The following is a 21,478-nucleotide window of genomic DNA, read 5'->3' as shown; positions in this document are numbered from 1 at the left end:
GAGAAAGAGCTATCAGTTTTGGATTCTCAAGAGGATTATGGGAATAAGGTTCAAAGTTCTTTACATTCAATTCAGCCTCACAAACCATCTGAGCCAGAAGAAACCTTAGAGAACTTCTTACCCAATCATTTGCTTCTAGTTAGGTAAAATGAGGCCCAAAAGGAAAGTAACTTAACTACCCAAGGTCAAACAGTGAGTTAGAAGTAAGACTAGACTAGAATCCAGGCCGCCCTGACTTCTAGTACATCTTGTCCACAGCTTCTTAGAAAAGTATAGGCATACTTCACTTTACTGCACTTCACAGATAACTGCAGTTTTTGTTTTTGTTTTGTTTTTTTTAACAAATTGAAGGTTAGTGGCAACCCTGAGTCAAGCAAGTCTATTGACACCATTTTTCAAACAGCACGTGTTCTGTGACATTTTGGTAATTTTTGCAATATTTCAAACTTTTCACAATTATTATTATTATAATATCTGTTATTGTGATCTGCAATGATCATTGATGTTACTACTGCAATTATTTTGGGGCATGATGAACCACGCCCATATAAGATGGCAAACTTAATCGATAAATGTTGTACATTCTGACTGCTCCACCAATCAGCCCTTCTTCCATCTCCCCCTCCTCAGGCCTCCCTATTCCCGGAGACACAACAATATTGAAATTAGGCCAATTAATAACCCCACCATGGCCTCTAAGTATTCAAGTGAAAGGAAGAGTCACATATCTCTCACTTTAAATCAAAAGCTATAAATGATTACACTTAGGGAGGAAGGCATGTCAAAAGCCAAGATAGGCTAAAAAGCTAGGCCTCTTGCACCTGTTAAGCAAGTTGTGAATGCAAAGGAAAAGTTCTTGAATGAAATTAAAAGTGCTACGCTAGCGATAAGAAAGCAAAATGGGCTGGGTGCAGTGGCTCACGCCTGTAATCCCAGCACTTTGGGAGGCTGAGGCGGGTGAGGTCAGGAGATCGAGACCATCCTGGCTAACACAGTGAAATCCCATCTCTACTAAAAATACAAAAAATTAGCCTGGTGTGGTGGCAGGCGCCTGTAGTCCCAGCTACTCGGGAGGCTAAGGCAGGAGAACGGCATGAACCCGGGAGGTGGAGCTTGCAGTGAGCCCAGATCGCACCACTGCACTACAGCCTGGATGACAGAGCAAGACTCCGTCTGGCAAAAAAAAAAAACAAAAAAAAAACAAGCAAAATGGCCTTTTGCTGATACAGAGAAAGTTCTAGTAGTCTGGATAAAGGGTGAAACCAGCCACAACATTCTCTTAAGCCAAAGCCTAATCCAGAGCAAGGCCCTAACTCTATTCCATTGTAGGAAGGCTGAGAGAGGTGAGGAAGCTACGGAAAAAAAGATGGAAGCTAGCAGAGGTTGGTTTACAAGGTTTAATAAAAGAAGCTATAAGCTGGGTGCAGCGGCTCATGCCTGTAATCCCAACACTTTGGGAGGCTGAGGCGGGGGATCATGAGGTCAGGAGTTCAAGACCATCCTGGCTAAAAAGGTGAAACCCCGTCTTTACAAAAAAATACAAAAACTTAGCCAGGCGTGGTGCTGCGTGCCTGTAATCCCAGCTACTCGGGAGGCTGAGGCAGGAGAATTGCTTGAACCCAGGAGGTGGAGTCTGCAGTGAGCCGAGATCACACCACTGCACTCTAGCCTGGGCAACAGAGTGAGACTCTGTCTCAAAAAAAAAAAAGAAAAAAGAAAAGAAGCTGTCTCCAAAAAAGTGCAAGGTGAAGCAGCAAGTGCTGATGGAGAAGCTGTAGCAAGTTATCCAGAAGATCTAGCTAAGAAAATTGATAATGGGGCTACACTACACAGCAGTTTTTCAATGCAGACCAAACAGCCTTCTATGGGAAGAAGATACTATCTAGGGCTAATGCAGCTGGTGACTTTAAGTTGAAGCCAATTCTCATTTGCCATTCCAAAAATCCTAGGGTGCTTAAGAATTATGCTCAGTGTACTTTGCCTGTGGTCCAGAAATGGAACAACAAAGCCTGGATGATAGCACATCTGTTTATAGCATGGTTTACTGAATATTTTAAGCCCACTGTTGAGACCTACTGCTCAGAAAGGAGTCCTTTGAAAATGTTACTGCTCGTTGACCAAGCCCCTGCTCACTCAAGAGCTCTGATACGAGATGTGCAAGGAGATTAATGTTGTTCTCATGCCTGCTAATACAACATCCATTCTGCAGTCCAAGGGTCAAGGAGTCATTTTGTCTTTCAAGTCTTATTATTTCAGAAATACATTTTGTAAAGCTATCGCTGCCATAGATAGTGATTCCTCTGATGGATATGGGCAAAGTTATCACATATCTTCTGGAAAGGATTCATTATTCTAGATGCCATTAAGAACATTCATGATTCATGGGAAGAGATCAAATAACATTAACAGGAGTTTGGAAGAAGTTGATTCCAACCCACATGGATGACTTTGAGGGATTCAAGGCTTCAGGGGAAGAAGTAACTGCAGATGTGGTAGAAAAGCAATACAACTAGAATTATATGTAGAGCCTAAAGATGTGACTGAGTTGCTGCAATCTCAAGATCAAACTTGTAGGGTTGAGGAGTTGCTTCTTATGGATGGCAAAGAAAGCGATTTATTGAGATAGAATCTACTCCTGGTGAAGATGCTGTGAACACCGTTGAAATGCTAACAAAAGACAAGCTATTATATACACTTAATTGACAAAGCAGCAGCAGGGTTTGAGAAGACTGACTCCAAATTTGAAAGAAGTTCTACTCTGAGTAAATGCTATCAAACAGCATTGCATGCTACAGAGAAATCTTGTGAAAGGAAGAGTTCAATCAATGTGGCAAATTTCACTATTGTCCCATTTTAAGTAATTGTCGCAGTCACTCCAATTTTCAGCAACGACAGCCCTGATCAGTCAGCAGCCATCAACATCAAGGCAAGACCTTCCTCTAAAAGGCCACAATTCAAAAAGGTCACAACTCACTGACGGCTCAGATGATTGCATTTTTTAGCCATAAAATATATTTTTAATTAAGGTATGTACACGGTTTTATAGACATAATGCTATTGTGCATTTAATAAGTATAGTATACAGTATAGTGTAACACAACTTCTATATGCACTAGAAAAACAAAAAAATTGTGTGACTCCCTTTATTGGATATTTGCTTTATTGCTGCAGTCTGGGACTGAACCTGCAATAACTCCAAGGTATGCCTGTACCAGTCAACTTCTCCAAGCTTCCATTGCAACCTGCCTCACCTAATTATCATGGGCTTCCTGAGCTGCTTGGCAGGGAAGAGCAGACAGGTGAGGTCACCATGATTCCTCACTGCCTCCATCCCAGGGATGGCTTTTGGGAGGCCCAAGGGCTGGGTAATGAAAGAAACATCCCTTTCTCCATCTCCTCCAGATACTCCTCTCCCTATCTGGAACTTCCATCCCTAATCCTGTACATCACCTTCAGTTTTTGTCCACTGCAAAATCATCAGTAGTTTCCATCTCTGTGAAGTTACAAAAGAAAAAAAAAAAAAAGGAAAGAAAAAAGGCCAAGCACTGCACCCAGCTGTTGATGAGGCCGTGTTTTCCACTGATGACGATGACTCACAGTACCCAAGCTGAAGGCTAAAGCTGGGAATGCGACTTGGGAGAGTCAGCACAGCCAAGGGAAAGCCGCAGTTCCCAAGCACGCCTAAACCTGCAGAGAGGAGCTGCTTGAGTTCCCTTGGTAAAAATCCCAGCACTTGGCTATGGGAACACAGCTCCCCCTGCAGACCACCCTTTGGTCCCACAGGAGCAGGACCAGGGACAGGCCATACACTGGAGCCAGTGAATTCTGCAAAGCCCATCCACTGTCATGTATCAAAACTGTTATGTTAGAAAGCCAGGACCCCACCTCTGAAACCCCAAGACATCCCACAACCCCCTAGAAATACTATTTGCATCACTGGTTTTCAAAGAGAAACTGGCTTTGGGGAAATAGGAAGCTCAGATTAAGATCTCCAATAGAGGAGACAAAGGTTGGCCCCAATCTTTGGGTGAGCAATTCACCCAGAGGCAGCAGTAGGAAAGAAAAGGAGCCTATCCTAGGATGCCAATTTGTGGCCAACCAGTGAGAACATCTTGGTACATGACTGTAGACAGTGCCTCTCAAATTTACTCTAACCCCATCTCTGGGAAACTGTTCCAGGCTCTTCAAGAGAGATTAGTATAAAAGATCTATTGGGGTCCTAATAGAGCTATACTCAAAGATGGGAAAACATTCTCCCACCCCCATATTTGAGAACTCTACAAGGGTGAAACTGAGCACTGGACATGGTCAGGAAGATGCCAGTGGAGATAATGACCACTCCACTGTTGGTGGTTTGGGGACTTGGCACTTGCATCGAGCAGTGGCAATAATGAGCATCACCGAAGGAGGCCACTGAGGAGAACATATAATGTTCAAGGACCCACCAGGAAAGGGAAGATAATCAGGAGACTTAGAGTCCCAGTAATTTCAAAGTAGGGGGTTGGGAGAGGTTTGGGGTTAAAGTCCACTGTCAAGGCTGGCAGATGGCGTGACAAACGCTGCAGTTACATTCAAATGGCTTGTCTGGAGGTCCATGGTCTTATGGTATGGAAAAGGAGAGGTTGCCAGGGCAGACCCAGGGTGGGATGGCCACCTTTCGCTCCCACATTGACTAATCTCCCTCCTGCTCTGCTCCCTGCTCCCATCTGTCCCTCAGGCCCCAGAGTACAAACACCCTTTACTAGCAGCTCAACTGCCAAGAACCTCCAAGTCACCAATGTGACCTTTTGTAAAACCTTGACACCATTTAAGATTATCTTTCAGGGTGCTCACACTTAGTCCCACTAGAGACAGTTACCACCAAAGCTACAGTACTTTCCTTGGAGAGGAGGACTTTTCCATGTCCAGGGCCTGGGAGAGGCATCTGCTACTGAGGATTTTTCATTTCATAGGCTCAGCTCCAACCAAATCAGCAAAGCACTGTTACTATGGACCATCTGCCAGGACCCGGAAACAGCCCTGTTACATAAAGAGGCTGGTATAACGAAATTTATTAAACTGGATTCTTCCTCCACAAAGAAGCCAAAGTCTCTCATAAAAGGGCTGATGTGGGGCAGTGGAGGGGTTCTAGACAAGGGACCCATTGGGTTCTAATCCTGGTTGGGTCTGCTGCTACCTGTTAGCTATGGGACCATGGGGACAAATCATCTCTTGCTGGGCTTCTATTTTCTCAAATTTCAAATAAGGATAAAATGGTCTCTTCTAGGAAAAAAATTCCACAATTTACATTGTTATCACCAAAATGGCAAAAAGAAAAGAAAGTTTACCTTGGTATTAGTTGGTACTGTAACGTTTTACAATGTTAACATTCTAAAAAAGGACATTGCTCTCTTATTTGTGGGCTTAATGGAGGGAAGTGGTGAATAAAGCCACTGACTCTGGGGCTGGCTGGGGGAGAAAGTGCACAGAAGAGAAACAAATGGCTAGAAGCTTCTATCAGCTCAGGAATGAGTGGCCCAAGCAAAACTCAATGTAGGAGTGTGACTGGGAAGGAGTAGTACTATTGATGGCTCCCTGCCTATGCACATAGTAACTTTCCAGTTTACAAAGTGCTTTCCATGATCTTATTTGAGCCTCACAATACCCCGAAACTTGACAAGGTGATGTGGACCTGCATTTCACATTGAGCAAAGCAAGGCTAAGTACCCAGGTAGAGTAAGCTCATGTCTCCTCATGTCTCTTTGGTTTCCTCATGGGTAAAATGGGAGTGAGCCTCACTTGGCAAAATTTGTATATGGATTAAATAAATGTTTGTAAAGCCCTGGTAAAATGCCTGGCATACATGTGCCCTTGATAAATGTGAGAGACTCCTTCCTCACACACCTCCATCTCCTCAGGGAGGTATAAGGAGAAGCCCCAGAGCTGCTCATTTTTAGGCCTTTAAGAAAAGCTTCAAGATGAAAGGTAACATGATGGTTTCCTAAATGACCTTCCATATGGCCCATGACAGCTTCCCAGAAGAAAGGCTAATGAACCAGATGACTCCAGTCCCACCCATCTCCCTATCTCGTAGATTCTCATAATCACCTGAGCCCCTGAAAGGGGCACCCCCTAAGAATTCAGAGTACCTCTCATTCAACCACAGCAATGAGCAGAAAGCAAGCATGAGGCCTCAACAGAGGAGCCTGCAAGAGCCACCCCAAGTCAGGGTGTCTCCTTTCAATGTTTACATTTCTCACACACCCCCACCCTTCACAGAAACCTCCAGCTGCTCCTCCACTGCTCACAGAGTAGTGCCTCAACAAGGACTCCACTGCTCACAGAGTAGTGCCTCAACAAGGACTCCACTGCTCACAGAGTTGTGCCTCAACAAGGACCCATTCCCATTATACCCAAAAGTTCCTGGTCTCTTATCATCTGGCCCAGGTCAAGCAAACTGCACCACAGAGCAATTCCCACTTCTACAGATTTTTTCACAGTATTGCTTCTGCTTGGAATGCCCTCCCCTCCCTTCTGCCTATGCAACAAATATTTGTTGAACAAATGAGTGAAGGAATAAAGGGAGGAACTGTGAATGAGTAAATGATATAAGACACCCCTGTGAAGCAGACAAATTAGGAGTTAAGGTTCTCATTTTACAGATGAGAAGTTCAGGCCCAATGATTTGCCCAAGATCACACGGCCAACAAATAGCCAAATTAGAACTTAAACCTAGCTCTTCAGGGTTCTTTTAGCCACATTAAGCTTCCTCCTAAGGTAAAAAGTCACTCTTAGATTGGGCAAGAGTTGATTCCTCCAATATTCCTCAGAATGGGTTGCTTTCACCTTGACACACGTTGAGAGCACTTTAAGGTACTGGTGGTCACTACGATTATTTATTTATTTATTTATTTATTCTTTTATTTATTTATTTTTGAGACGGAGTCTCACTCTGTCACCCAGGCTAGAGTGCAGTGGCGCGATCTCGGCTCACTGCGACCTCTGCCTCCAGGTTTCAAGTGACTCTCCTGCCTCAGCCACCCGAGTAGCTGGGACCACAGGCGTATACCACCACACCTGGCTATTTTTTTTTTTTGCAGCGATGGGGTTTCACCATATTGGCCATGCTGGTCTCAAACTCCTGACCTCGTGATCCGCCTGCCTCAGCCTCCCAAAGTGCTGGTATTACAGGAGTGAGCCACTGTGCCCGGCCGTCACTATGATTATTGAGAGCACCCATGGGACAGGCAAGGTCCCCTGAAAAAGGGCAAGCAGAGTGCCATCTGTCAAGAACCTAAAAATGATGGCAAAATCATAGGCCAGTAACTCAATGCTCACTCTTAGAGCACTCCTGGAACAAATCAATCTCCATCAGGAAAGAGGAAGATTCTTTGAATGGAAACTGAACTCTCTGCCAGGGACCTCTGCACCCTTCCCAGAACCATCTGGTGAGCTTGCAGCATGGCTGGTCACCCCCACTCACTATGGACAGATGGGGGAAGCCAAGGTCCCAAGGCAAGGCCTTGCAGATAGGCAGGACCAAAACTGGTCTTAAAACCCTGGGGCACCAGACATCGCTGTCAGCCTCAGGGAGCTGAGGCTCTCTGATCTGGGCTTCTCCAAGAAAGTAGGAAGAGGACAGGGCCAGCTATAGGCTGTGTCTCCTAAACACAGCCATTGGAAACAGCATAGCTTCCACGTCCAAGAGTTCTACCCATTCCATGCTACCAGCACTCGAGTCTCTCCCCTATGTTTGGAGAAATCCAGCAGTGAATAAAGCAGACCAAATCCCTAACCTTGTGGGGCTCACATTCTGTTAGGAGAGAACGACAACAAATAAACAAAAATGACACTATGATTTCAGGCAGTGAAAACTGCTATGATGAGAAATAACGCAGTAAAGGGAATAGAGTGTAAGAGGTGACATTTGGACAAGAACCAATGGAAGTGAGGCAGTAGCTATACAGGAATCACAGAGACAAGCATTCCTGGAAGAAGGAACTGCTAGAACACAGGAACAGAGGGGAAAGGTATTTAACCATTTCTCAGTGGGCTGTATAACACCAGCCACTACTCCCTAACCTGCTCCATAAAGACCTGCCCTTTCCTACTTCAAAGGCCTCCTCCCTCTTGCAGTTCACCACCACAACTCCCCCAGAAGCTTTCCCCAGGAAGGAGAGACAAAATATCTGTTGCCCCCTCCCCAAAGCCTAAAGGGCTGCTACAGACTGAATGTTTGTGTCCCCATTAAATTCACACGTTGAAATCCTAACCCTTAACATTACAGAGACGAGGTCTGTGGGATGTGATGAGGTCATGAAGGTAGGGCCCTCATGAATGGGATCAGTGGCCTTATAAAAAAAACCCCAGAGAGCTCCTTCATTTCTTCTGCCATGTGAGGCATAGCAAGAAGGTGAGAGTCTATGAACCAGGAGGCAGGCCATCACCAGACACCAAATCTTCTGGCACTTTGATTAGGACTTCCCAGCCTCCAGAACTGTAAGATATAGGTTTCTATTGTTTATAAGCCACCCAGTCTATATTACTTGGTATAGCAGCCTGAATGGAATAAGATAGTCACTTGCTACATTTCCAGTAAGGTCACCTTGAGAGGAAGTGGCATGATGAAATAAAATAAGCTTTGATATCAAACACAGTGGGATTCAAGAGTCTGCTTTGCTTTCTAACTAGCTATGGTACTTTATGCAAGCCACTTAGTCTCTCTGAGCCTCAATTCTCACCTAGAATGAAGGGAAATGAACCCTACCTTAAGGGGCTACAGGAGTATTACCCTCAGGCTGCAGAGCAGTACCTGGCAGAGCACCTAGTACATAGTAAGTACTTGGCAAACACTGGCTCCCTGCCCTATCCTGATCCCCTTGGAAATTTAAAAAAAAAAAAAATTGTTCTTATTCAACCAATTGTGCTAACTCATGTCTTCAGCATGCCTCTGGCAAGGCCCTGGGCCTGCCCATCTGTAGGGTATAAGGCTTAAGAGATGACCCCTAATTCTATCCATTGCACAGTGTGATGAGAAGCCTTGCCCCAGAGAACTGAGGAAGAGAACTGGAGAGGGCAGAGGCGAGCAGAAAAGACATGCACATTGCTTTTGCTCTGAGTAAGAAGGTGAAAATCATTAAGACAAGGCCCTTGAAGAAATCAGGAAAAAGGCAAACAGTTAACTGCCACTGCCAGGTCCTCTCCCACAGCTGGCTCACTGGCCCTTGTCCCCTGGATCTCCATGGGGCAGCCAGCTAGAGGTCAGACCAGTCTCAGTTCCTCTTAAGAGCAAGGACTATCAGCTATTAACTCGGGGTGTGTCCTTATGCAAGCTCCTTTCCCTTTCTGGGCCTAAGTTCTCCCATCCATACAAAAAAGGGGACAGCCTGGGTGACCTCTAGAGGCCCTTTCAGCTCTGACCTTGCTAATTCCGGAATGACCCTACCAGCCTCATCCCAAGGCTATCTGGCTGCCTGCTGCTGCCATCTGGTGGCCCTGCAGGCCCGGCCCCTTCTCAATACCCACTTCAGTGGGCGGCTCTTGCTTCTGCTTCGGGTACACACATGCTACACTTCTCTAAACCACAGATCAATGGGTATTCACTGCCAAACACAAAATCCAAATACAATGACAAAACTTCATCTCTCTATCAGAGATGACACAGCTGCAGCTGAGAGCATGAACTCCCTTCTCAAAGACAGAAGGTAACCTGCGCAAGGTCACAGAGCTGCCTGGCTCCCAGGCCAGTACACGATTTCACTTTACCACAATGCTTAGGGCTGGTGGGTACCTGCAAACCAAAAATAAAATCAGCCTAGAGCCAAGGAACGAGGCTGGTTGAAGGTGGAGAAAAAACTGCCAGGACTCCTCACAAACCTCAAGAAAAGGTAAGGCATGGCACATGAACAGGCTAAGCACTGCTTGCAGAAGTTAACTGGAAATACAAACTCAGGGTACCCAATGTATCTCCCTAATCTTGGAGGTGATCATTTATAAGAACACCTGCAGGGTCTTCCATAAACCAGCCTCCAAGCCACCACCACAGCCTGGATCCTGGACTAGGCAGACCACCAAACAGTGGGGAGGACACCTGGGGTAGCATCGTGTGTTTGTGTGTGCTTCCCCCTGCCAAACAGCACCTCCTCAGGGCAGGGTTCTATCTTTTCTTCTCTATCTCCAGGCCTCTTAACACCTGGCTAGAGGAGCTCAGTGAATCCAAGTATGCAAGTAGATCCTTTAGGTTTCTGCACAACATGGGACCTGTCTATTCTTTGTGGACTCAACTGATTATACCCTTGGCTCTGTCTGCAGCCTTTCTTTATAGTGTAGACCCTGAAAAAACACATTGTGTGACTTTAACTAGGTCGCTTGCTTTTTCAGGCCTCTATCATCTCACATCTGCAGCATACTGGAGTTTTATTGGATGATCTTCAAAGTCCTTTTAATTCTAAAATGCTAGAATTTGAAACCCCCAGGCAAATCAAGGCTAATCTTCACCTGCAGACACAGCAGCTAAAAAAAAATGGGAAAGGGGAAAGTAATCAAACAATGCTTCCCTCTAGTGGTTCAGTGCTGTCACTACACCCTACCTGCCCAGAGCCCCTGTCACTCAACTTCTACTCCAATTCACCCTGAACTCTGAATAACAGAAATCAGCCTGCAGCCAGCAGAGCCCAAGTGCAGGGGAGCAGAAGAGAAAAGAAAGAGGCCAGGCTCAAGAAGCTAAAGAGGCCTCTTAGCCAGTTCCACAATAGTGGAGAAATTATCCATCTTTAGGAACAAATATATTTTGCAACTTGAAGGATCTTTTGTGGCCTCTAATTCCCCTCTTCAGATGAAGAAATTGAGGCTCAGGGATGTTCAGGAGGGACTTACCCAAAGTCACAAAGCTGACTCATGACTGAGCCAAAAATAGATGGTCACTCTCCTGCCTCCTGCTAAAGTATCTTGCCTCTCTTCCATGCAACCTCCCAACTGAGGCCCACGCAAGTGACTTGTCAAGGACATATACATGGGAATCGATGGCAAAGGAGCTAGTCTCTTGCACTGAGGGGTAAGTGATTTTATTCATTAACTTTAAAATAGTATTTATAGGAGATATTATCAAATTGAAAATATTCAAAATTCAGCATAGAAAACAAAATTCACTCATAATCCCACCTGGCCCATTTCCTTCTAGTCTTTTCTATGCATTCTTCTTTTCTTTCAACAAATTAGAAGTTACAGTATGGTTAATCATTCTTTCCACTTACTATACCATGAGCGTATTCTGTCATTAAATATCCTTCTAAAACATTGTATTTAATGACAATATAATATTCCAACATACGGCTCTGCCATCATTTGTTTAACCAATCTCTCTTCAATTTCATTTGTTTCCATACCTTTGTTTTTGTCATTATAAATTAGGCTGCAGTAAATGGCATTATACTTAATCTTTGAATACATCCACAACCATTTCTTTAGGCCAGTTTTATTTTTTATAGGATAGAATTTCAGAGCTGGAATGACCCTTAAAGATCATTATGTCAACGTACTGGCCAGATGGAAGAGAGGGGGCCAGAGAGTTTAGTGTCTTGCCAGAGGACAAAGAGAAAGCAAGAGAACCAAGTCAAACTCTCCGTCTATTAAAATGTGATCTTCCCAAAGCCCAACCACAATTTCACACCCTTCCCTGACCAACCTCACCCACACTGACCTCTCCTTCCCCTGAAATCCTAGAGCCTGCAGTGTCTGGGCCACTCCTTTGGCCCTTGGCCACATTCTTTTTATTCTTCTACTAAATATTTAATTTTTCATCCAACCAAAAGCTTCCTAAAGGTGGTTCTGGATTTTAAATTCCCCTGTATTCTGTAGCATAGTGCTACATACATATAGAGAAGCATTTCACAAATATCTGCTAAAGGACTAAAGATACCTACAAATTTCCTTCCAATTGCTTGCTGAAATGTAGTATCACTGGCAACAGTTGGAGAAAGATGCTTCTTTGAAGAGTAAAAGAAGTTTAACTGATGAGTTAGAGCTCTCTGAGAAACACAAGATCTGGAATTAGAATAGCAGGCTTGGGGACAAAAGATGGGATTCAAGTTTTAGTTCTGTCCATCTATGTGAAACAGAGCAATGCCATTAACCAATTAGGGACTCTTCTGTTAAGTAAGGATACTACTACTCATCTTGCCAACTTCATATAAGAACATGTATGTGAAAGTACTTGACGGTGATAAAGGTGGTCTGTGAGAGTTATGATTGCTGCTGCATTCTCATGCAGCTGCTTCTGTGAATCCCAGAATGGTCTCCTGACCCTCGCTTCTCAGGCACCATTTCCCAGTTTCTACTCCACACATATATCCTTAAAGGAATCTATGGCTGCACTCTTAAGGTAAGAATAAGTGTTGTCTTGGAGCAGAACTTTTTTTTCCTCTGTGAGACAGGGTCTCACTCTGTCAACCCAGGCTGGACTGCAGTGGTGCAATCTTGGCTTACTGCAACCTCCACCTCCTGGCCTCAAGCCATACTCCTGCCCTAGCCTCCCAAGTAGCTAGGACCACAGGCACACACCACCACACCTAGCTAATATTTTTATATATTTTTTTGTAGAGATGGAGTTCTGCCATATTGCCCAGGCTGATCTCAAACTCCTAGGCTCAAGAAATCCACTTGCCTCAGCCTCCCAAAGTGTTGGAATTACAGATGTGAGACACCATGCCTGGCCAAAGCAGAACGTCTTACACAGAAGGAACTATCTTCCTGGTTCAGGTCCCTGGATTTGACTAGTTAAGTCGTCCACACTTCCTCATCATCTCTGGAAAGAATGTAACAAGGCAGAAAGAACACTGTACTGAGAGTCATGAGACTTGATTGAGTTCTGGTCCTAGTTCCTTGACTCACTCACTGTGCCCCCCCTATTTAGTCCTCAGTTTTCACATCTCTATACTGAGGAATTAAGGCCAGATGATCTGTAAGTTTCTATCCATTACTGACATTCTTATTCTAGGATAAAAACTCATGACTTTAATAAGAATCAAAAAGTATCCATTTCAAAATAAGCCTTTGGGCTCAGCTTGACTTTCACCCAGTGGGTTTTCAAAGTTCTAAAGCACAAGCATCATTAATTCCAAAGCACCTGCTTTAAATAGAGCCCATGAGGTCAGAATCTCCCTGAGCTTGGTTGAAGTTTCATGATCTACGGTCCCAAAGAAGATGGAGTAATGTATACTGTCACCCTATTCTGAAAAGGATCTTGGCCCCAAAACAGAAAAATCAGCATTAGGTATATTTATAAACTCAGTTTAGTGTGAATCAATGGCCGGGCTTGAATTTCACTAATGCTTAGACATCAGATGCAATAAAATATTTCTTGGGCTGTGACACTTGAAAGAGTAGCTAACACAGCTAGTCCCTTTCATATGTACCATATAATTTCCCTCTTTAGGAAAACAAAAGAATAAAAAAATCTCAATCAAAAGGACATAACCATGAATCAACAGGACAGTGATGGAAGGGGGAAAATTTCACTGAAAAGTAGAACTGGATTTCTAGCTTCAAGTTGCCATGAAGTCACTTTGTCTCCTCTTGGTTTCAGTTTTTCTCATTTGCAAAGCGAGGAAGTTGCTTCTTTCATCATTGATTCTCTAAAACTTCTAAGACTCATGGGCTTTTTAAGGTGACACTGAAGAAAGTAAAGAATGTCAAAGAACTCTCTGTATTCATTCTCACTTTTTCAATCCATATCCCTTGTAAGACCACAAGGCTACTTTGGGATACTGAAGGATTCAGTGAAAGCTTCCAGCATCCCAAAAGCAACTGGATTCTGGACATTCTGACCGACTCCACATTAAGGTTTAGATCTTGTGTAAATCATTCCCCTTGAAATTCTAATACACCACCAGCAACCAGCACTTAGCATTTGTAAGCACTGATCTTTCTGCACTCTTCAGGAGAGTTCTGATCAACTTGTTACCTATCCAGAGACATTCACATCCAGCCCCGCAGAGACCTCTGACATAAAGAGAAGAAATGGAGCATGTGATCTCCAGAGAGCTCATGAGTTTCCAAAACAGTAGTGGGAGCTAATGTGTCTTAAAAAGACATATGAGCCAGTCCTGTGCTGGATGCTTTAATACATCATCTCTTTCAATCCTCATATCAGGTCAGCAGTTATTTCCCCATTTGCCTAATAAGGAAATAAGTTCAAAGAAATCGGGTTTTTTCATTTGTCCAACATGTCTTAAGCAGACAAAAGCAAGCATGGCTCCTGCCCTCATGGAGCTTACAGTCTAGTGGGAAAGGAAATTAGTCAAAGAATGCTACCAAAAAATAGCACAAAAGAGAGGTTTATGGTGCTATGAGAACAGAAAAAAAAGAAGTGACTTAGTCAGCAATGTCAAGAGAAGTTCTCCCAGATACCTAAGTTAAGGATTAAGATTTAAAAAAAAAAAAAAAGGCCGGGCGCGGTGGCTCAAGCCTGTAATCCCAGCACTTTGGGAGGCCGAGACGGGCGGATCACGAGGTCAGGAGATCGAGACCATCCTGGCTAACACGATGAAACCCCGTCTCTACTAAAAATACAAAAAACTAGTCGGGCGAGGTGGCGGGCGCCTGTAGTCCCAGCTACTTGGGAGGCTGAGGCAGGAGAATGGCGTAAACCCGGGAGGCGGAGCTTGCAGTGAGCTGAGATCCGGCCACCGCACTCCAGCCCAGGCGACAGAGCAAGACTCCGTCTCAAAAAAAAAAAAAAAAAACAAACAAACAAACAAATAAAAAAAAAAAAGGATTTAGCTAAGTCAAACTAAAGAAGAGATGCACAGATAAGTGGCCAAATAGAGGGAATATCAGGTGCAAAGGCACTATGCACCTGAAGCTTTGGGAATGAATGAAGGGGAAATGAATGAAGCTTTCAAAGAACTAAGCAAAGGCCAGAGTGCAGATTGGATAGGGATCAAGAACTAGCATGGTGAGAAATGGGACTGGAAAGGTCAGCAGAGAGCAGATCACACAGGACCTGTAGGGCCACTAAGGATTATATTTTTACCTTAGGAGCAATGGGAAGCCATCTGAATGCGACGCAATGGGTTTGAAGAGATCTTTCAACTGGGGTATGAAGAATGGGTTGGAGGGGAGAGGGAGGGTATTAGTCCATTCTCACATTCCTATAAAGAATACTTAAGACTGGGTAATTGATAAAGAGAAGAGGTTTAATTGGCTTACAGTTCTGCAGGCTGTACAGGAAGCAAAGCTCGAGCATCAGCTTCTGGGGAGGCCTCTGGAAGTGTACAATCATGGTGGAAGAGGAAGCGGGAGCTTGGACGTCATCTGACAAGAGCAGGAGCAAGACAGCAAGGGGGGAAATGGTACACACTTTTAAACAACCAGATCTCATGAGAACTCACTCACAATGGCAAGAACAGTACCAAGAAGAATGGTACTAAACCATTCTTGAGAAATGTACCCCCATGACCCAATCACCTCCCACCAGGCCCCACCTCCAACACTGGGGATTACATTTCAACATGAGATTTGAGTGGGGACACACATCCAAACTATATCAAGGAGTAAATATGGGAAGACCAGGACACCAGTTAAAGGCTACTGCCGGATTCAGTTAAGAGGTGACAGTGGGCTGAACCAGGGTGGTGACTATGGAGACAGAGAGAGGTGGAGCTGCCCACAGTCACACAATCAGTAGGTTAAGAGAGCTAAGATTCAAGCCTTCGTCTAGCTGACTTCAAAGCCCAGGTTTTTCTCTACCTTGCCATTTATTTATTCATTCAGCACTTAGTTACTGACCATCTGTTATGTATCAGGCCTGTGCCAGATGCTGGGGATATGGCCATGAACAAAACAGACACTGCTCTCGTGTAATTTACAGTCTAGACATTAAACAAATAAGAATACAAAGAGATGTATACAATTACAAATTGGGATGAGTACCATGAATTTTAATAGCTAATATTACAAATTAGGCCACAAAAATCTTCCAGGTTGTTGATAATATGAAAGAGCCACTTGCCTACTGCATGCAAGTAAAAGACTTTAGGAAACTTTGCTGCCAGAGTTTGATATTGAGTATTTCAGGCCTCTGAGCCCAAACTAAAGTATCATATCCCCTGTGACCTGCATGTACACATCCAGATGGCCTGAAGTAACTGAAGAATCACAAAAGAAGTGAAAATGGTCTGTTCCTGCCTTAACTGATGACATTACCTGGTGAAATTCCTTCTCCTGGCTCATCCTGGCTCAAAAGCTCCCCCACTGAGCACCTTGTGACCTCCACCCCTGCCTGCCAAAGAATAACCCCCTTTGACTAATTTTCCACTACCTACCCAAATCCTATAAAATGGCCCCACCCCTACCTCCCTTCACTGACTCTTTTCAGACTCAGCCCACCTGCATCCAGGTGAAATAAACAGCCTTGTTGCTCACACAAAGCCTGTTTGGTGGTCTCTTCACACGGAGGTGTGAGAAAGAGTATGGCATCCCTGTTCAGCTCATGAGCTTTCAGGCTAGTAGTCTCAAGGTCACATTAACCCTGTGGAAATAGAAGTCTTTCTAAAAGACTACTAAGTCTTTAATTTACTTACATATCCCAGGCAGCCATCACTTATGTATGCATTTTACAATAGCTGGGATCTTTCACAGATTCGTTCATTTGAACATCACAGCAGCCCCATGTAGAATGCAGGCAGGTTTTAATATCAAACTTCAGAGTTGAGGAAACTGAGGCCTAGACAGGTAAAGTGACTTAATCAAGGTCAACAAACTAGGAAGGCACCCAGATCTGCCATCCAACACTCACTAGAAGCACCTCCAGCCAGGAAACCATGAATCTCAGATGACACACCTGCAGGTCACTGAGCCTGGATAAAGTCACCCAGGAGTCCCACGAAGTTCCTGAGAACAATGACCAGGAACATTAAGCAGCTTCGGAAAGGTTTCTAGAATGCAGCACCACGAGCCTGAGACACAGGTACCCTTGCCAACTCTCCCAGATTAGAACAGGTTCTCTTGGACTCTTTCCAAGTGCCTCTGACTAACAGAAAAGTATTTTTCCATCACAAACACTGCAGGCAGGCATCAGACAGACTCCTGAGAGGGGAGGGCAGAGAACACATCACAGATTCCCATACAGACAATCTATAAAGTTATTCTGATACCATGTGAACTGCCCTAGCTAAGCACCTACGACTGGGGATGTCCAGTACTGAGCAGTGTTTCTCAATCTTGACACTATTAACTTTTGGGGCTAGATAATTCTTTGTTATAGGGGGCTGTCCTTGCATTATAGGATGTTTAGCAGCATCCCTGGCCTCTACCCATTAGACGCCAATAGTGTCTGTGCATAAACTCTTTTTTAATCAATATCACACAACTAATGCCTCCCAGAATGAGACTGAGAGCAGCCTCTGTGCTGATGTGGCCTGCAAGTTCGTTCCAGGAACAATTCACCACTGGAGCTTGTGAAAACAACTAGAGTCAAATAACTCCTGTTCCACTAATGAGCTGCTCCTGACCCTGTGAGGAAATCTTATTCCCATTAATGTGAGCGCTGAGTCTGATTAAACAGAAGCCCTGGGTGTTTCTTCTCAATGACACTGGGCCAGAGCACAGGCCTCCACTGCTGTAGAAGGAACACAAAATTGGTGAATCAAATAACAGCAAACTCCCATTTACCCAAAATTCAGTACAAAAACCAGGACATTCAAACCTCCCAGGTTTAACCATTCTGGACTTAGGATAAAGGAGAAAGTGGCAATGTAGAAAAACAAGCAATCTGAATTAACAAGCTAATACCAAAAAATCATGCTCTTGAAAGGAGGCAGAAACCTGAAGCTGAGCTCCAGAGGAGCTGGGGTAACTCAGACAGCGTCAGAGACATGGGTTCCAATCTCCCACCCCAAGGGCTGGGCTGCTGGCCCAGAGGTGGGAATCGCCTCAGTTAGAATGCTTCAAAGCTAAAATCAAAGAAGCAACATCTTTATGTCTTTCATTAGTCAACTACCTAACTAGTTAAAGGGTTTACCGACAGACTCAACCAAATTCACCACCATTTGGTAGTAAGTGTATTTTAATGTACTGCAACTCTTGGAAGACTGACTAACCATGAAACGCCTACCTGTGAACACCCAATCTCTCAAGATGACTGCTAATTTCTAAGTGATCTTTGCACTTTGTACTTAGCTCTACTTTTGCACATCTCATACTGGAATGTAGTAAAATTTTATCATAGGTCTATCACCCCTAATGGACAGTGGACTCGTTAAGGGCGAGACTTACATCTAGTACAAGGCACAGTACATAAAAAGACCCTCACCATGTGTACGATGGATGGATGATGAAGTTTTCCATCTCTAAATTCTTAGACTTACGCCTATCTATATATATTCTAGTGGAAAGATATGGCCAATGTCTTTTCTCCTGCATTTCCCCAAGGCTTAACACATTGCTCAATAGGTGCCTAATAAACATTAACCTACTTGGTTGGACACCAGAATCCAAAAAGACAAACAAGCTTTCTGTTCGTGAACATCTAAGTCCCAGGAAAGAGGTCAGAAATCCTAGCTATCTACCCTGCCTTGCATGCATTTGTGTATGTGAAGTCTCTTTTAACTATAAAGAGTTTGATGCAGGAAAATGAGTACATTCTCTGACAGGCAGTGGAGACACAGAAGTGAGCAAGACTAATCTGGTGGCTTCCTTCACAGAGCTTATTATCTGAAACAAAAGAGAGATACCAACAATTACACACACACAAAACCCAGCTACCATGCTCAGTGAGTCTCTTTAGGAGAAGGTTCTGTGGATAAGCCCAATCTTCAAGCAATCTGAATCTCTTTGAGGAAAGTGATGACCGTCCTCCTAACGAATGACACACTTTCCTTAGAGCATCCTCTAAAGCGGTAAAATATGGAAAGTCATTATACATCTTTGTTATTCAGGCCACTGTTTCAAAATGATCATGAAATGTTTTAAAAGACCAATTAAAAGCATCATGGATATGACTGCTCATAAGTCTACATTTGTGTATAGAAATGTGTAGTATGTGTGACTTACCAAGGATAGCTGAAGCTGACCTGAAAACCTGCAAAAGCCAGAAACTCCTGAAAATAAGAATCACTAGGTATTTGGGAGTCTAGAGATGTGTGTGTAGCTAGCAAGCAGGACAGGAGTAGGCAAGGGGGCTCCTGAGAACCCCTGAAGCTCAGAATACTTTGACACGATAACAGATCTTGGGAATTGCAAATTGGCTGGGGAACTCTATGAAAATCAACAGGCAGGGGCAAGAATATGAAGGCCAGGAAAGCAGAACCACCCTAAGGGAAAGATGAGAAACAAATGAAGATTCAGGAAAAGATAAATATGCCAAAAGCTGTATGGGATGATGTGAGAACATTTGAGGGAATATATGAGATGTCTAAACCAATACACATCGTTTACTACGGTCAACACAAAAGTTTAAATCAGAATACCATGCCAGCTACGAATCAAAACAGTATTCCTACCTGAATCTTGAGATATTTATCTTTCACTTAACATTTTCCGATGCTTTTAATTTAGACTTAGAAATGCAAATAGCTATGACAAAGTAAGGACTTCCCAACAAGCTGGGCAAATTTCGGGGTGATGCTTGCTGCAATGGATCCCTTCTCAAAACCTCATGGGCTCTTAGGACTGGAAGGAGTTAACTTAACCCAGGCTTATCCTTTTGGGTACAAACCTGTGACACCGAGAGGAAAAGCCACATATCTGGCTGATGGCAGAACTAGACCCCAGTATCCCCATCTCTGATCTTTAAGCTTTCATCAATAAAAAGCCTTAACCCCAAGCACTCATAGCTGCTTAGACAGCTGTCCCCCAGCTGCTCTTACCAACCATAAGTTCTCTGCTACTGTCTCACCTGTCTGAGCAAGCAGGTGTGTCCACCCACTCCAGACGGCAGTGACCTTTTCATTCTGGAAACAATGTGCTTCTATTTTCTGGGGCACAGGAAGGAAAGCAGCCTCAGTAGCCAGTTGCCCATGCTTGTTGCTTCCCCAAACATACACCTCTCCTGCATCTTAAACAAACAGAAGGGGAACAAAAGAGGTGAGGGAATATTAGTCTAAAATGATGGAAAATAACAGAAGTCTAAAAAATAAGTGGTTAAAAGAAGTTGTTTTATACTTACATTACAACGTTGAGTGGAGTCAAGCAGGATACAAAATTTGCGTACAGTGTAATAACATATTACAAGATTTTTTAAAATTCTACACATAAAAAACAAGCCCAAATGTTCTTAGTAGTTTAAGGAAAAAAAAATGTGGTTTTCCTCTTCATTTTTTCATTCAACAAATATTTATTCAATATCTACCACGTGCATGAGACATGTTTCTCTATTTTCTATGTTTTTAAAATATATGCCTATACTACCTTTTGTATGAAAAAAATGCTTTAACTTTCAAAATAACAGGTTAAAAGATACATTATTTAAGCTTAAATTTTTTAAACGTAAGATTATTTCACCGCATGCCCTGTCCAGCAGAAAATATAATGCTATAGAATTGCATTTGGATAGCACTTCAGCTTGTTTTAACCTCACAATCATCCTGTGATACAAGCAGGAAAGTGACTGACTGACATTGTGATTTAACAGAAAGAGAGCAAATTCAGAGTCAAGTGACTCTAGCTTCTATTCCTGGATCTGCTAACTAGCTATTGACCTTGGACAAATCACTTCCTCTCTACGACTTAGTTTCACCAGCTGAAAATTGGAAGGGAAGGCTGTTGGTGTAGAAGGGCAGACAATATGACCGATGACACTAGTAACAAGAATGACTGGCGGGTGACTGTGGCAAGCCAGGGAGTACGTGCCCGTCTAAAAGGCATTCACAATCAAAAATATTTTGTAAATGAAAGCCATACAAAATGAGGCCATGGGCTATAATTTAGCCTATGGCTTGTCAGTTTGTGACTCCTCAGCTTTTCCAACCCTTATAATCTAAGGATCTACAACTGTACTATCCAATACAGTAGTTCACCACCTACACGTGGCTATCAAACACTTGAGATGTTGCCAGTCCAAACTGAGATACATTGTAAGTGAAATGCTACTCTCTCACACAATGGACTGCAAAGACTTAGTGCAAACAAGAGTGGGGCTCATTATAATTTCATATGGGTTACATGTTGAAAAAATATTTTGGATATACTGGGTTAAGTAGATATATTATTAAAATTAATCCCACCTGTTTCTTTTTATTTTTTGAAATTGTGGCTCATATTATATTTCTATTAACACTGTTCTAGAACATAAATTAATCAAGGCTGGAACATATTAAATTACTTTTCAGGGATCACATGGCTAATAAGGAGTCAAATAGGGACTAGAAGTCAGGTCTTCTGCTTTCACTGCATTTTGTAGCTTCCCAATAAAACTTTATAGTATTGCTTACCCTAGGGCAGTCTAGTATATTCCAAAAAACTGATGGAAAGTCAAACAGTATCATTAAAGGGCATTAGACTA

At 43.4% G+C, this 21,478-nt stretch overlaps 1 protein-coding gene across 3 annotated transcripts in view; it reads right to left on the bottom strand.

Moving 5' to 3' along the window:
• SERGEF (secretion regulating guanine nucleotide exchange factor) overlaps nucleotides 1-21,478 on the bottom strand; it is a 232,525-nt gene that overhangs the window by 188,041 nt on the left and 23,006 nt on the right. For 2 of the 3 annotated variants that reach the window (XM_023230837.3, XM_026454043.1), the window contains exon 8: nucleotides 19,874-20,032. In XM_023230837.3, coding sequence (XP_023086605.1) covers nucleotides 19,874-20,032 — 159 coding nt within the window. Of the gene's footprint in view, nucleotides 1-15,077; nucleotides 15,292-19,873; nucleotides 20,033-21,478 lie in introns of those variants that run through there. The other variant, XM_026454044.1, reaches the window with a different exon arrangement.

Source organism: Piliocolobus tephrosceles, chromosome 13 (genome assembly GCF_002776525.5).
Source record: "Piliocolobus tephrosceles isolate RC106 chromosome 13, ASM277652v3, whole genome shotgun sequence".
Lineage (NCBI taxonomy): Eukaryota > Metazoa > Chordata > Mammalia > Primates > Cercopithecidae > Piliocolobus > Piliocolobus tephrosceles.
Note: the sequence above shows the minus strand (reverse complement) of the source record. Positions and strands in the feature narration are given on the sequence as shown.